We start from the raw sequence: 14,137 nt of genomic DNA, 5'->3' as shown, positions 1-14,137 counted from the left end.
AGTGTATAAATGTGATTTTGTACAGGATTTGTAAGAGAAAATTCTGAGGGAAGAAAATATTTTCTTCTTTCCTGTCTACCCTGAAAAAAGGACTCTCTCCTTGTTGTAAAAGATGTCCTTATTTGGATACTTTTCCACTCTTTTACTAAGAAAACCCAACAACACCTGAAGTTGATAGCTATCAGCTGTGTTTGGGTCTTAGCAAGGAACACCTGGATCTGAAACATTAGCAGCAGGTGCCGCTAATTGAGTACTTACTGCCTAAACACCTGCCCAAAAAAAAAAAAAAAAAAGACAAAAAAGGTGTGCATGTGGTAAAGAAGAAAGAAATGAATCAGTGTAGTTTGAGGGGCAGAAGTGAAATTTCACAAAGGAGATGAACAAATATGCACAGTCAGCTTTACTAACACAGATCTTTTCAGTGTAAGTGGTGGCTTCTCACTCTGGCAGGGCTTGGGCTGAAGAGCAGGATTGCTCTTGAAATAATTCTGTAAAATGCAATGACGTTGTGGGAGCCCTCCTGGATGGGGCTGGATATTTAGCTGATATACCACTCAACTCATCATTTTCACAGAGCTTGTGAGGAATTTCAGCTGCAGGAAATGATGGGGTTGGGATTTAGTTTCTTTTCTCGAGTGTGCTGCTGTGGAGTGGGAAGGGGACAAGGGCTGGTTTGTGGAGCTGGGAGTCTGGGGGGGCACATCCAGACGTGCTTGCCCCCAGTTCATGATACCTAAATGCACCTGTCTCCAATTCTGTCTGTAATCAGGAAGATGCTTCTCAGCTGGTGAGCTCAGGTGTGCTGGGTTGGGGTGGAGCAGGCAACCCACAGCCCCAGCAGAATTTAAGTCAGTTTTTGTGCTGAGGAGATGCAGACCACAACCAAATCTTCAGGGATAACACTTTTTAACCTTTTCCTCCATGGTTCAGGATACTGTCTCAATGGAGCTAGATCTGCATTGGTGAGAAATCTTTCTGTGGGGAAGGTGGGGGGCCAGGGCTGGGGTTCTGCTGTGGGTGGGTGCCAGTGCACTCAGGGAATGTGTTATTGGTGTTTGTTTTTTGGGCCTGCAATGAAACGGATAGGAAGGCAGAGTTGCTGCCTCGGCAGCTCCAGATTAAAATAGATTGAGACGTGACAAAGTTTAAAGGCAAGGTGTTTTATGGCCAAGAGAAGTGTCTGAGAGCTTATTTATACTTAAAATCAGAGAGGGGTAAACCTACAAGACCCTGTTGATATCAGATCAGAGTGTATGCAGGCCTTCAGAGCAACCACACAGACATTTCTCCCCTCTAAGGCTCATTATCATAGCTGAGAGCTCCTGGAGATAAGGCTGTGCTGGGCATGCAGTAGAGCCTCTGCTCCAGGCACAGGCAGTAAGTGTTGAGGCAAGAAATGACTTTTTCCTGGCATGGCCCACTAAGATTGAACTGGAATGGCAATTAGAAGTTGAAGTGCTCATTTAATGTCAGTGATGTGTAAACTACGTTGCCATTGTTATTTTAGTGCTGATTTACATAATTGGCATACCCTGAAGTCACACTGCACGAACTTTCAGTTCATGCTAAAGACTTGCAGGAAGTCATAAAATTAAACATTATCTGCACTGGAATGCAAGGGATAAAGAACTCAACTTTTGAGGGATTTCACCTTGCTCCGTGTCCTCTCTCCCACTGTGTGCACAAGTGAGAATCAGGTTAGCGGTGTTGGGAGCTTTAGCAGCTTTTTAATTTCTCTGGTACAGGTCTGGGGTGGTTTGTTTTGCTGCTGTGTACCTCCCTGGGTGAGCTCCTCATCCTGCAGGGACGCTTCACGGGAATGGCTGGAGTCGTGATAGGGAAGCCAAGGGAAGAAGGTCCGCAGGAGGAATTATTGCTGCCCAAATGGGCTGAATTCCTGTCTCAAATCGGTGTTCTTGCTACACTAAGAAGTAGCAAGTTGGAGGGGAAAGGCCGCTCCCAAAGGAGGAGCTGGTAATGGAGCGGTCTCAGTTGTTATTGCTCTCAGTCCTCCTCCGCAGTAATTCAAGGTGTCACAGGCTGGCTGTGCCTTTTGCAAATGAAGCCCCTGAGATATATTGGGAAGAGGAGGTGGAGCACAGAGCACTTGCCTTGCCGGGAAGGCAGCAGGACCCCGGCTAATGATGGTGTGCCGATGGCTTTGGCTTTGATGAGGACCCTAAATTGCTAGGTGTCGCATACCTATGCAAGGGCCTGGCCCTACCGCAGAGCCCAGGCAGACAAACAAGAGACGGGGCAAAGGACACAGCCCTGCTCGCGAGTTACTCGTTGCGTCAGGAGATTTGCCAGCGTCAGGACAGGGATCGAGGGATGCACTTGGGATTGGGAGAAGCGTCAGGACAGGGATCGAGGGATGCACTTGGGATTGGGAGAACAAGCGCGCTGGGCACGGACCCGCCTTCTCCACCCGTGCCAGCGCTGTCCCGCTCCGTGGGCGATGCCACAGCTGTCGAGGCTGCAGCCCGGGGAGCCTCGGCCCCGGGGCAGGTGCGGGGCCGCGGGCGGGCGGTTCGCGCCGGGGCCGCCGTTCCGAGCCGGGCGATCCGCCGCCGTTCCGCCGCTGGAGGGCAGCCACATCTTAAAGAAACCACCCGGCCCAACCCCTCCGCCGCCCGCACGGGGCTGAGCCCGCATCGGATGCGCTGCGGGAGGAGACTTCTCCCGAGTCCGAGCGCTTCTCTTTCGCAGAGGAGAGCGAGGAAACCCCCACATTCCCAGCCCTCGCCCCCGCTCGGGCAGCGAGCTCCGCGCTCTGGTGGGGGGAGCAATGTAAATAAGTACATATATGTATTTTTTAAGTAGTTCTAGAGCACCGGGATTCTCCCGGTACCTTACGTGACCTTCGCACCTTACCACCCCGGCAGTCCGGGGCACGGCGTTAATCCGATTTGCGGCGGCGGAGCGCTCGGTCTGTACAATGGGTCATTGTTCGACCCGGCCCGGTCCCGCTCCGCCACCGCCGCCCGGAGCGGGACCGGGCGGGCCGGGGGTCTCCCGCATCGGATCGGCCGCCGGTAGCAGAGTTTAACGGGACAGCCGCCCGGCCCATCCCTCGCCCCGGCGGCACCGCGACCCGGGCGCGGGCGGCAGCCGCGGCGAGGGAGGGAGCGGGCGAGGGAGGAGGGAGGGAAGGAGCGAGCGAGGGAGGGAGGCGGCGTCTCCTTTAAAAGCCGTGCGGGGCCGCAGCCCGCTCCCACAGGGCGGCTGTGATTGGCGCGGGCCCCCGAGCCTCCGGGGTCGTGACATCGCCGCGCAACAAAAAGCCCCGGCGGCGGCGGCGGGCGGCCACCCCCGGCCATGGTGCGGTGCGGGGCCGGCGGGGAGCCCGGCGCGGTGCCCTAGCGCGGCCGCTCCACGCGGGACGGCGGCGGGCGGCTCCCCACCCCTTTTTTTTTTTTCTTTCTTTTTTTTTTTTTTTCCTCTTTTATTTACCCTCCTCCCTCCTTTTGCCTTTCTTTTTTAAGGGAGCGGAGACAAATCAGGCTTCATCTTGATGTTGCTGCTGGAGTCTCGGTAAATGTCCATCTGTCTGATGAGCGTGATGCAAAGGACATTTTTGAAAAGGAGCCTTTTAATTCCGTAGACACGTAGGGACCCATTCACGGGCAGGCACACACACGCGAGGAGGAGGAAGAAGAAGAAGCAACTTCACGATCGCTGCTTTTAAAAGGGAGAAGCTTTTTCCCTGGCTGGGACTTGCCTTCCTGCCTCCTCAACCAGCTGCTAAAAGTATGTTTCCGAGGCGGACTGCACTTCAGGGAACTTCTATTTTCTGCTCGGCAGCTGTAGAGGAGCAGCAGCGAAGTTTGGAGTAACACCAAGTGATGCGGGAAAAACACCCCGAGAGCAGAACACCCTCCTGCAGACACAACCCCTGCTGCTGCACACAGGTATAGCTCCGGCGGTCGCAGATCCGCTGAAAGCCTTCTCCGCAGGATGACTCCGTGGGCCACGGCGGAGGTGCTAGCGCTCTGGAAGAGAGAGGGGGGACGGGACACTAATCATAACGATTATTACTGCTATAATAATCCAGCCCAAAGTTTCACGGGGGAGAATGTCATCCTGTGGGTTTGGCTAAGGACGTAGCAGGATATGTACTTTCCTCCTTCCCCTTCTTCCACTCCGCTAAGGGAAGCAGCTCTCCTTTTCCCTCCGCTGAGGGAAGCCGCTGCCCCGCCGCGGGGGAAGCGGAGCCGGCCCCGAGCCCCCGCGGCTCGGCTCAGCGGGTGTGTGGGGGGAAGCCCGGGGGTCGGGACGGGAGCGCACAGGGGAGCTGGCTTTGCTGGGCAAAAGCAGCACCTCCCTTTCCCTTCCCTTCCCGGTGAGCGGTGTCGGCCGCGGCGACGGGAGGCCCGGCCCGGCGCACACCTGCGCCCCGGCCCCGGCGGTGCCCCCGGCCTCGTGCCCTCCTCCCCTTCACCTCCGCGCTCCTTTGTTGCGGAGCGCCCCGCTCCGCTCCCCCGTCCCGCCTCGCTCCCTTTGATCTCCTGCCACGGGGATTTCGGTGCCGCCGCGCACCTGAAGCGGCCCCTCGGGGGCTCCGCCGGCCGGTCCGCGGCGGGGGCTCCGCCGGCCATGGCCCGGCACCCGGGTGGGTCCCACCTGCGGACCGTCCCCGCCCGTCCCCCCCTCCCCCGGCGCGGTGTCCGCGCTGACTGGCTCCCATCGCCTCCTCCTCCTCCTCCGCGCAGGTTGATCATGGTTGCCGTGACCCGCTCGCTCCTGGCGCTGCTGCTCTGCCAGGCGCTGCTGGGCGGCGCGGCCGGGCTCATGCCGGAGGTGGGTCGGCGGCGCTTCAGCGAGCCGGGCCGCGCCGCCTCGGCCGCGCAGCGCCCCGAGGACCTGCTCAGCGAGTTCGAGCTGCGCCTGCTCCACATGTTCGGGCTGAAGCGGCGGCCCAGCCCCGGCAAGGACGTCGTCATCCCGCCCTACATGCTGGACCTCTACCGCCTGCACGCGGGGCAGCAGCTGGGGCAGCCGGCGGCGCTGGGCTTCCCGCTGGAGCGGGCGGCCAGCCGCGCCAACACCGTCCGCAGCTTCCACCACGAAGGTACGGGCGGGTGGGGGCTCCGCGGGCTGCGGGAGCGGCGGGGAGGGCAGGGCCGGAGGAGGAGCGGGGGGCGGATTCCTGCAGCGGTACCGCGGGGTTCGCGCAGCGCATCTCCCGGCCGGGTGCTCTGCCCGACGGGCTCTGCCAGCTCCCTTCTCCCCGCCCTTGTCCGCCCGCTGAACCAGCGCGACTCCGCGTTAAGCGTTCCCACAGGTCGCTGCTGTCCTGCGGGGCTAGAAACAGGGAAGGCTCCCTAACGCGCGGCTGAGCCGGGCCGCTGCGGAGGTTTCTAATCCCGGTCAAATCCCCGTGAGAGATCAGTGGAACAATCAGCCGCGACATCCTGGGGGCTGCCGTCGACGAGCGCTGCAGCCCGGCCCGCTCGGGCTGAGCAGAGCCCCGTGGTGCCCTTGGCTCTCACCTGCGAGCCCTCCAGCAGCTCCTTGCGGCACCTCCCGAGGCGGCGGCTCTCGGTCAGAGCCTCGCTCCGCAGCCGGCGGCGTTTCCCGGCCCCCGTGGCCGAGGCAGCGGCTGCGGCGTTGCCCGGGCCCGTGGGGCGCGTGTCGCTCACGTGCTGTTTTTGGGAAGGCTTCCCCAGGTTGTAATTGCTCCTGGCTGCGGCTCTCCGGAGCTGCCGTGCAGCGGCCCCGCTGCTAAAGTAACGAAAAAGCGTTTTCCCACTGCTTTTAGAGTGAAACTGTGTCAAGAAAAGATATTAATTAGTTTTTAAGTTTCCCAAAGGCGGCGGCCTCTGAGAGGTGGATGTGCTGTTTAGTGAAAAGCCTTATCGTGAGGAAGATGAATGGTGCAATCTAACCTCTCCTCATCCACCTTTCCCTACGCGGGAAGTAAGAACCTGGCAGTTAATGGGGACTAGCCAGCACGTGGGTCATTCGTGTTAAACCCAAGGACTGTGGGCAAGGGGCTGAGTGAGAGAGGAGTTAAAAGGGCAAAGTTGACAAGGTTTAGGCAAATGTAAAAATCTGCAGTTTGAAGTCGTCATATGATTACAGCAAAAGCAGATTCTGTTAGAAAATTGATGTTAAATTTTTTAAAAATTTGGAAGAAAATCAGTGTGACTCCCTTTTTCCCCCTGAGTTCTCACTGCATTAGTGATTTCTTGAGAGCAGAAGTTTGTCTTGTAACCATTCAAAAATATTTGCATATTGGCAAATACTGGTCTGGTCGTGAAATACCATAAGGCTGAGATTTACCTTATGCAAAAATTTGTGCTGGATTCAAAGGGGAATGGTTACACCACTAAGAATTGCTAATAGCAGGTTTGGCTCCCCCTTAGAAGGTCAATTTTTTTTCAGTTCAGTGTGTTTAGCACCAAAGTTAAAAACCATGACAGAGTTTTAGTTTGGGAAATACTTAACTTCTTAATGTCTGTACCAATAATGTACTTAGCAAGCCTAGGTATATTGTACTCCTCCTGAAGCTCCATTCTCGTTACTCAAAGGTGGGAATGGCCCAGAGTTTAGTGACTCCTTGAATGTTTGGTTTTGGTAGTTTTATAAACTTCTTCTTTGGAGGGGACTTTGTTTCATTATCTCTTTTTCATCCACCCCTATTTCAGCAGTTGAATCTTCCTGCTGCTCTTTATGGCCCTTTTGGGTAAATTCTGGGGCATGCTTTGTAAAGTACCATTATGGGTGCTGATACATGATTGTGTGTGATTAAACACACAAAAATTTATGCATTACGATTTTTAGGTCACCTAAATTGCAGAGTAATGTTTTTCAGAAAGGAGTTTAAGGGTTTGATGTTAGAGCTGTATTCTTAGAAAAAAATCAGAAATGCAACAGTTATCCAAAGTCCTCCACCAGTTTTAATAATTCCCCAGTGCTTGAGCTTTTCATTCATGTCCTTGAAGTCCAAATTTATTCTGTATAGTTCTTGCTTCTGGAAGGCAAAGGCCACCAGGATTCAATCCAATGTGTAAAGTGAATGAAGCATTTTTAACTTTGTGCTGTACGTGCTTGCACAAACAAACTAACAGGGGACACAGTATTTTATGCCTGAAAGTCTTTCAGGTCTTGTGTGTCACATGTAGTAGCTGTCATTAGAAAGCTGCCATCAGCAGACAGTCTTAGGGGGTTTGATTGATTGTCTCAGTTTCTGATTTTTTCCTTTTTTCTCTTTTTTTATTTTCCCTGTTTAATAAAATTAGAAGTTTTGGAAGAACTTCCAGAAACGAGTGGGAAAACAGCACGGCGTTTCTTCTTCAATTTAACTTCCATTCCCAGTGAGGAGTCTATCACCTCAGCTGAACTCCAGATTTTTCGGAAACAGGTGCACGGAGCCTTTGAGAACAACAGCAGCTACCATCACCGTATTAATATTTATGAAATTATAAAGCCAGCCACGGCCACCTCTAAGGACCCTGTCACAAGACTTTTGGACACCAGGTTGGTGCATCATAATGCAAGTAAATGGGAAAGTTTTGATGTAACGCCAGCTGTTTTGAGGTGGATTGCACATGGACAACCTAATCATGGGTTTGTGGTAGAGGTGGTTCACTTGGACAAAGAGAACAGTGCCTCCAAGAGGCACGTTAGGATTAGCAGGTCTTTACATCAGGATGAAGATAGCTGGTCTCAGCTCAGGCCATTGTTAGTGACGTTTGGGCATGATGGCAAGGGACACCCGCTCCATAAAAGAGAAAAGCGTCAAGCGAAACACAAACAGCGTAAACGCCACAAATACAGTTGCAAAAGGCACCCGTTGTATGTGGACTTCAATGATGTGGGGTGGAATGACTGGATTGTGGCCCCGCCGGGGTATAGTGCCTTTTACTGCCACGGGGAATGTCCCTTCCCTCTGGCAGATCACCTAAACTCAACCAACCATGCCATTGTTCAGACTTTGGTCAATTCAGTGAATTCCAAAATCCCCAAGGCTTGCTGTGTGCCGACAGAACTGAGTGCTATTTCCATGCTCTACCTTGATGAAAATGAAAAAGTTGTATTAAAGAACTATCAAGATATGGTTGTGGAGGGTTGTGGGTGCCGCTAACACAGCAAATATATTAGACAAATGCAAAAAAAAAAAAAAAGCTGACACTTTAATATTTCCCAATGAAGACTTTATTTATGTAATGAAATGGAAAGAAAAAAAAAACACAACTATTTTGAAAATATATTTATGTCTACGAAAAAGTTGGGAAAACAAATATTTTAATCAGAGAAATATTCCTTTAAAGATTTTAAATGTATTTTAGTTGTACATTTTATATGGGTTTAACCCCAGCACATGAAGTATAATGGTCAGATTCTTATTTTGTATTTATTTACTATTATAACCACTTTTTAGAAGAATAGCTAATTTGTATTTATATGTAATCAAAAAAGAAAAAAATATAGGGTTTGTACATAATTTTCCAAAATTGTAGCTGTTTCAATTGTGTGTATTTAAGTTGAAAAGAATACATGGAAGGTTACTATGGCAAAGTGCATAGCACATTTGCTTTCTGCTGTGCTACTGTTAAGGTCACAAGTTCAAGTCCAGAAAAAAGTGGATAATCCACTCTGCTGACTTTCAAGATTATATTGTACAATTCTCAGGAATGCTGCAGGGTGGGCTGTCCAATCCATGAGAACTGGCATCCTCTTTAGGTGGAACATTTGGATAAGAACCAGACATTGCTGATCTAGTATAAATACTGCTATTCCCAACTAATTTGCAGTGTGAATATAAGGGCCAATAGAAATCCTATGGGAGGGTGGGGGTGGGGGAAGACTGAATCCTTTCTAGACCTACAGAAAAGTGAATGTTTGATGTTTCCTTTAAAAGTCCTTCCTTTAAAAGTCCTGGCCAAATATGAAATAATAAAAACTAAAATGTCATCCTTTTTTTTGTGATTATCTATGCTAAAGAGGAACACTTACCTAATTTGCACCGGCCCTTGTCTTTAACAGTTGGAAAAGCCTTGCATACTTCCTCACCTCAGATGAGAGCTCACTTCTGTGGAGTGTTACAGTGAAATTAATCTGCAATTTTTGCCCTACATGCAGCAAGTTGTTGTCATATGCAGCCTCCTCTCTAACCTCAGCTGATGGTTTTGCTGTTTGGCAGATTAGCCTCTCTTCATTTCCAGGGTTTTGTGTTGGAAACCTTTTTTTTTTTTTCCCAAATGTTTAAATCTATTTCGGATAATAAACCATAGAATTCTGATATTTCTTTCTGAGAAGTCCAGTCTGTAAGAAAAAATGGTTCACTTGTGCGGTCATCACAATTTGTGCTTGCATCATTGTACTGGTTTTTAAATTCTTCATGCAAGGGGCAAAGTGGGATTTGCAGTAGGCAAACAGAGCATTAAAGCTGATCCCGACTGTGCCTGTTGCATGTCCCACAGCTGGTGTGGCAGGCAGAGCCTGGGCGTGTTGTGTGGAAGTTGTGCTGGAACAGGAGAGCAGAGAGGAGCTGAAATCAGCTTCTTGGTCATTGCCTCGAGCTCTGTTGTGGGTCCAATTCTGGATTTGGTGAACTGTGGATACACTTCCTGAAGCCATGTGTGCCATGGGCCCTGCAGGGACCTCTCTAAGTCAGCTGTGGGAATCTCTGTTTTGGGCCTCCTGATGTTTTGTTAATGAACCCCTCTTTTTTGTTCTGGCTTCCCCAAGCTCCTCCTTTTGTTACCAGAATTGTCTGGATTAGAGCAATGGTACTGACTGGGTGGGTTGATCAGAAAGGCCAACTTGGTGATGTGTTACAGGTCCTCTTGTAGAGCAGTCCTTTACTGCTGTTCATCACAAAAAGCAGAGGGTACAGAGGATAGGAGTGAAAAACTAATTACCTGTTGGCTGCTTCTTGTTTTTTTTTTCTTGTGAGCTTAAAAATTTCTTGGGCTGTAAGGCCCTGTGGTGAGATAAAACTGATGAATTTCTTTGTACCAGCAGTGGTTTTAGCAGCTGTCAGAGAACAGTCCACCACTCTGCAGTTGGGCTCTGTTGAATTTTGAGAGGTTGCTGATGTTGGTCATGCTGATACTACATAGCAGCTGTGGGCTGGCTGGGTGGACATTTCCAGGTGCTTTTTCAAAGCACTGGTGCTGTTTTGGTGGCTGATGTCTTTAGGGATGGATTACCACATGTGCAGGAGTTTGGTTTGCCTCTTGCCAGCTCTCCTGGTGCTGGATGAGTTTGTGGTGTTGCTTTGGCAAGGTTGTCAGGGCTGCAGTGGAGGTTCAGCAAGGATTTGGTGTTTGTACTATGTGGGGTGGTGCAGTCAAGTCAGAGCTGTGTTACTGTACTGTAAAACCTAAGCTTGAGGAAGCTGACAAGTGCTGGAAATTTAATGATGAGCATGAAAGGTGTGATCCCAACCCTGTGAAATTGTAAAGAACCCACAGCACTTCTAACCAGACCCTCAGCTCTGGTGCTGTAAAGCTGAAGTCTCACAGCTCCTTCACGTGTGACCAGACTGAGGGAGGCTCTTTACAGAGTGGTGACTGCTTTACTTCTCCTGTAAGGCATGAGAACTCACTGATGCTCATTTTGTTGCCAAAACTTGGCTACAGCACTTGTCTCTGCACGAGCAGGAGCTGGCTCGTGGCGCGGTGCCGCATTCCTTGCGCAGGCAAACCTCCTGTGCTTGACAAGAAGTTGCATCCTCAGTCAGATGCACTGGGAGGCCAGTGGATCGCTGCAAACTTGCTAAGGCCCACTCTTGTAAGCATTTCTGTAACTGCTCAGTGTTAGCCACAGAATCATCAGTTCCATGCTGATTTTGAGGAGGAAATATGCAGGTGTCAAGCCCAGCACGTCCATAAATTTCTGCAGAACTGGTTTTGAAATGTACCTTTAAAGCCTTAACCTTCACCTCACTCTCTAGGTTGGAGGTGTGAGAGTGCTGCACTAAAGGCTTTGCTTAGGACTAAAGTAAAAGAAACAGAACAAACTTTCACAGATGAGTAGTAGGAAGTTCTCCTAGAGATCAGTTGGCTTCCTGAAGTCTTTAGATAGAGTTGATGATCAGACAGCCTTTCTGAAAGGTTTGGGCTTTCTGGCATCTTTTGAAAGTCTGGTAATGACTGCTAAATAATGCTAAATACTAAAGGTATGCTGTTAGCACAGCACACTAGTACTTACTTTAGTTCTTTAGTACTTATTAGTATTATAGTGCTCTACAAGGAGAAAAGAGCTTTTTTTCCTCTTAAGAGGAGAAAAAGGAAAATATTTTGAAGGCAAAACTGCCTTTGTTACCATATAGCTCCTAAACATTTTGCTTCTAGGCACTTATGATCTATATAGGCAGAGATTGTGATAGATAATGTCACCCTTTGTGCATTTCAGATAAGCATCTCTCTAAACACAAATGTGATCAGCATGTCTCCTTGTCCTTTTGAGACTCAGTAGCAGCTTTGCCGAGTGGCTTGATAATTTTTGCGCAAAATTCAGTTGGACTTCTGAGGTCAGCAGCATGTAGAGGAGGATCTTCAGTGGAGGTAAGCTCTCCCGAGAGCAGTGGCCATGGCCAGCGAGCAGGGCTGCCCTGCTGGCTCCCCACAGCCAGCTGGGGACCCTTCCCTGCCCCTGCAGGGCTTGGGGGCCACATCCCTGCTCCCCGCCAGGCAGGTGAGGCTCTCACCCCCCCCCCCGAGGCTCAGACAGGAACGTGATTTGTGGTATCTCAGCTGTGGAGGAGGGGCTCATCCACACTGCGTTTGTGTCAGACCCACTTTGCTACACTATTAGAAGAGGATAATTATTGAGCTATTTCATTGATTGGTTATTTCTCAGTTGTTGATTTTTGGGGGGGTTTATTGATTTCAGGAGGCAGCTAATTGCCATGTGGCAGCTTGATGTTAATGTTTTATGAAGATCAGGAAACAAAAGTTTATGAAACAAAAGCTTTTGTATAGTAACTGCAGAGTTTCAAGAACTGTTTTATACTTCCTGACAGTGCAGGTCTGGCTTAATGGTTTGTTTTTATTGCTTAAGAGTGTAAACCTTTCTTTAGCCGATGTGTGGAAATTATATCCTCATCCCGCATTACGCATTTCTCATTGCTCATTACTCACTGCTGCTTTCATTGCTGCCATCTGTAATCAGAGCTTTACTGTTTCAGCTGCGTGCTAAATGCTCCTATCCTTTGCACAGTGAGATACTTTTCCTTAGCCTTTACCCACCCTGTCAAAAAAAGAAAAAGGTGGAGGGGGGTGGGTCAAAAGGAGAAAAAAAAAGGGACAGAAAAACCTACTCTGCCTATATTGTTTTTCTCTGTTTTGGGTGGAGTCTGTGTTAGATTCTGGTTGCTAGATGGTTTCTGTAGTAACAAGCAGAGTAAAATCCAAGCCTGAAAAGGCACTTTTAAAGGTGCCATATCTTGCCTGAAGTATTATTTATCTAATTATGGATATGGAATGTTTAGTTTCTCCTTTATATCAAGGCAAGCCCTTTTGGGAGGGCAGGCTGCTGCTATGAGAACTCGATATGTGATCTTAAAACAGGAGAACCACAAATCTTGTTCCCAGTTGACTTAAGCTGCTGAAAATAATAACAAAAAAGCCAAAGGCATTAAATGCATTTTTAAAGATTGCTACAGGCACAGACCACTTTGTTTTTAGTTACATAGGAAGGGAACAAGTAGCTGAGTTCAGAAGGACACTTGGATTGTACATGTTAGTGCAGTAAGGAGGGTGCTGGATACAAGCAACAGTGGTTTGTTTTGTTAGGCTACTGTGTACAAGGAAAAAAATCCCAGCTCCTTCAGAAAATGACTTTGCTGTACTCCAATTTTTTTTGTTTGTTTATTTCTCCAAAGAGGTTTTGCAGGTGTGTGAGAAAGCAGGCACACACATGGTTACTGCTTTTGCCTTGCTTAGGCACAAAAAGAAATTTAAAAGTGTTTTAAGATTACTACTTTCCTGTCTCTCCAGTACTAATCCTTCATTACTGGTATTCCTGAGAGCCTTGCCTGCAACAAACAGTAATGGCTTCCTAAGGTGGAGTTTTCTTTTTTTGGAATCCTGTCACCTGTCAGTGCCCTCCAGGATTTAGCAGCCTTCTGTCCATGAGCCCTGTGAAATGGTCACTTAGAAAAGCAGCTACCCTGGCTTTGTCCTGGTTCTGTGTCCTTTGCAGAGGGGACTTTGTCCCAGCCTTCAGCAGGAATCTGACTTTGGGAGCACCTCCTGTCAGTACCTGGCAGCCTGGTTCTTGGCTCAGGAGAGGTGGCTTTGCTCTTCACAGCTGGTTCTTGCACCAAAATCTGCTTGGCTGCCTCCACTGAAATTAGTCCAGAGCCCCTGGGCAACGTCTGCAGTGGAAGGGAGAAGATCAGTAGGGTCAGTTTGAAAAAGGGCAGGAATTTCATCAGGAAGGTAGGGCAGTGTTAAAAGCTTCAAAGGGGACTTCAGGTCGGGAGAGCAGAGCAGCAAATTGATAACGTTATGAAAGTTCAGGTTCCCACAACAGCTGGACTGAGGAAGGTTTACAATTTAATGAGGCTGATAATCCCATTAGAGATTAAATTAAGAAGGTTTTTCTGGGAGATCACCAAGAAAATTATGGATATTGTACTGTAGCTTGCCTCCTAATGCCAGGGCTGACATGTACTTCTTGCACTGCAGGACACTGTTTCATTCAGTGTGTCTCATTAAAACAAAGCCTCCAACTCCAGCAGTGTTTCACTGCAAACAGGAGCAAATTTTTTTTTTTTTTTTTTTTTTTTTTTTTTTTTTTTTTTTTTTATTGCTACTACTACTGCTGTTATTACTATCATCATCATCTTCCTGGAAACAATATGCAGATTAAAAGATGGAAACATCAACCAGATCTGCAAATCAGCAGAGCTCTACTGAGCTGGTTCTCAGACAATCCAGTTGTTTTTATGAGAGCACTCCCCAGGAGGCAGGGTGACCACGTAGAAAAAATAATGTGTTTAAGGTAACCATTGACATAACTGCTGTAGCTTGGAACTTGCACAAACCACTTTTTATGGCATCCTGCACACCCTAGTGATGGGAAAGTGTTGTATGGAATAATGACTCTGTAACCACAGACTTCAAAAGTATAGAATGTCTGCGGCTGATGGAAATGGCTGTTTCCACATCAATAATCT

General features: G+C 49.1%; 1 protein-coding gene across 1 annotated transcript; it reads left to right on the top strand.

Moving 5' to 3' along the window:
* Positions 1-881: 881 nt before the first annotated feature.
* On the top strand, positions 882-9,219 carry BMP2 (bone morphogenetic protein 2). Its single transcript, XM_058801945.1, has 4 exons — positions 882-962; positions 3,486-3,911; positions 4,713-5,071; positions 7,245-9,219. The coding sequence occupies exons 3-4, from the start codon at positions 4,720-4,722 to the stop codon at positions 8,087-8,089; spliced, it is 1,197 nt and encodes a 398-aa protein (XP_058657928.1). The 5' UTR covers positions 882-962; positions 3,486-3,911; positions 4,713-4,719; the 3' UTR covers positions 8,090-9,219.
* The last annotated feature ends 4,918 nt before the right edge of the window (positions 9,220-14,137 follow it).

The sequence above is a fragment of the Ammospiza caudacuta genome, chromosome 3 (genome assembly GCF_027887145.1).
Source record: "Ammospiza caudacuta isolate bAmmCau1 chromosome 3, bAmmCau1.pri, whole genome shotgun sequence".
In the NCBI taxonomy this organism is placed as follows: Eukaryota; Metazoa; Chordata; class Aves; order Passeriformes; family Passerellidae; genus Ammospiza; species Ammospiza caudacuta.
The sequence above is the reverse complement of the archived record's forward strand: the minus strand, read 5'-3'. Positions and strand labels throughout refer to the sequence as shown.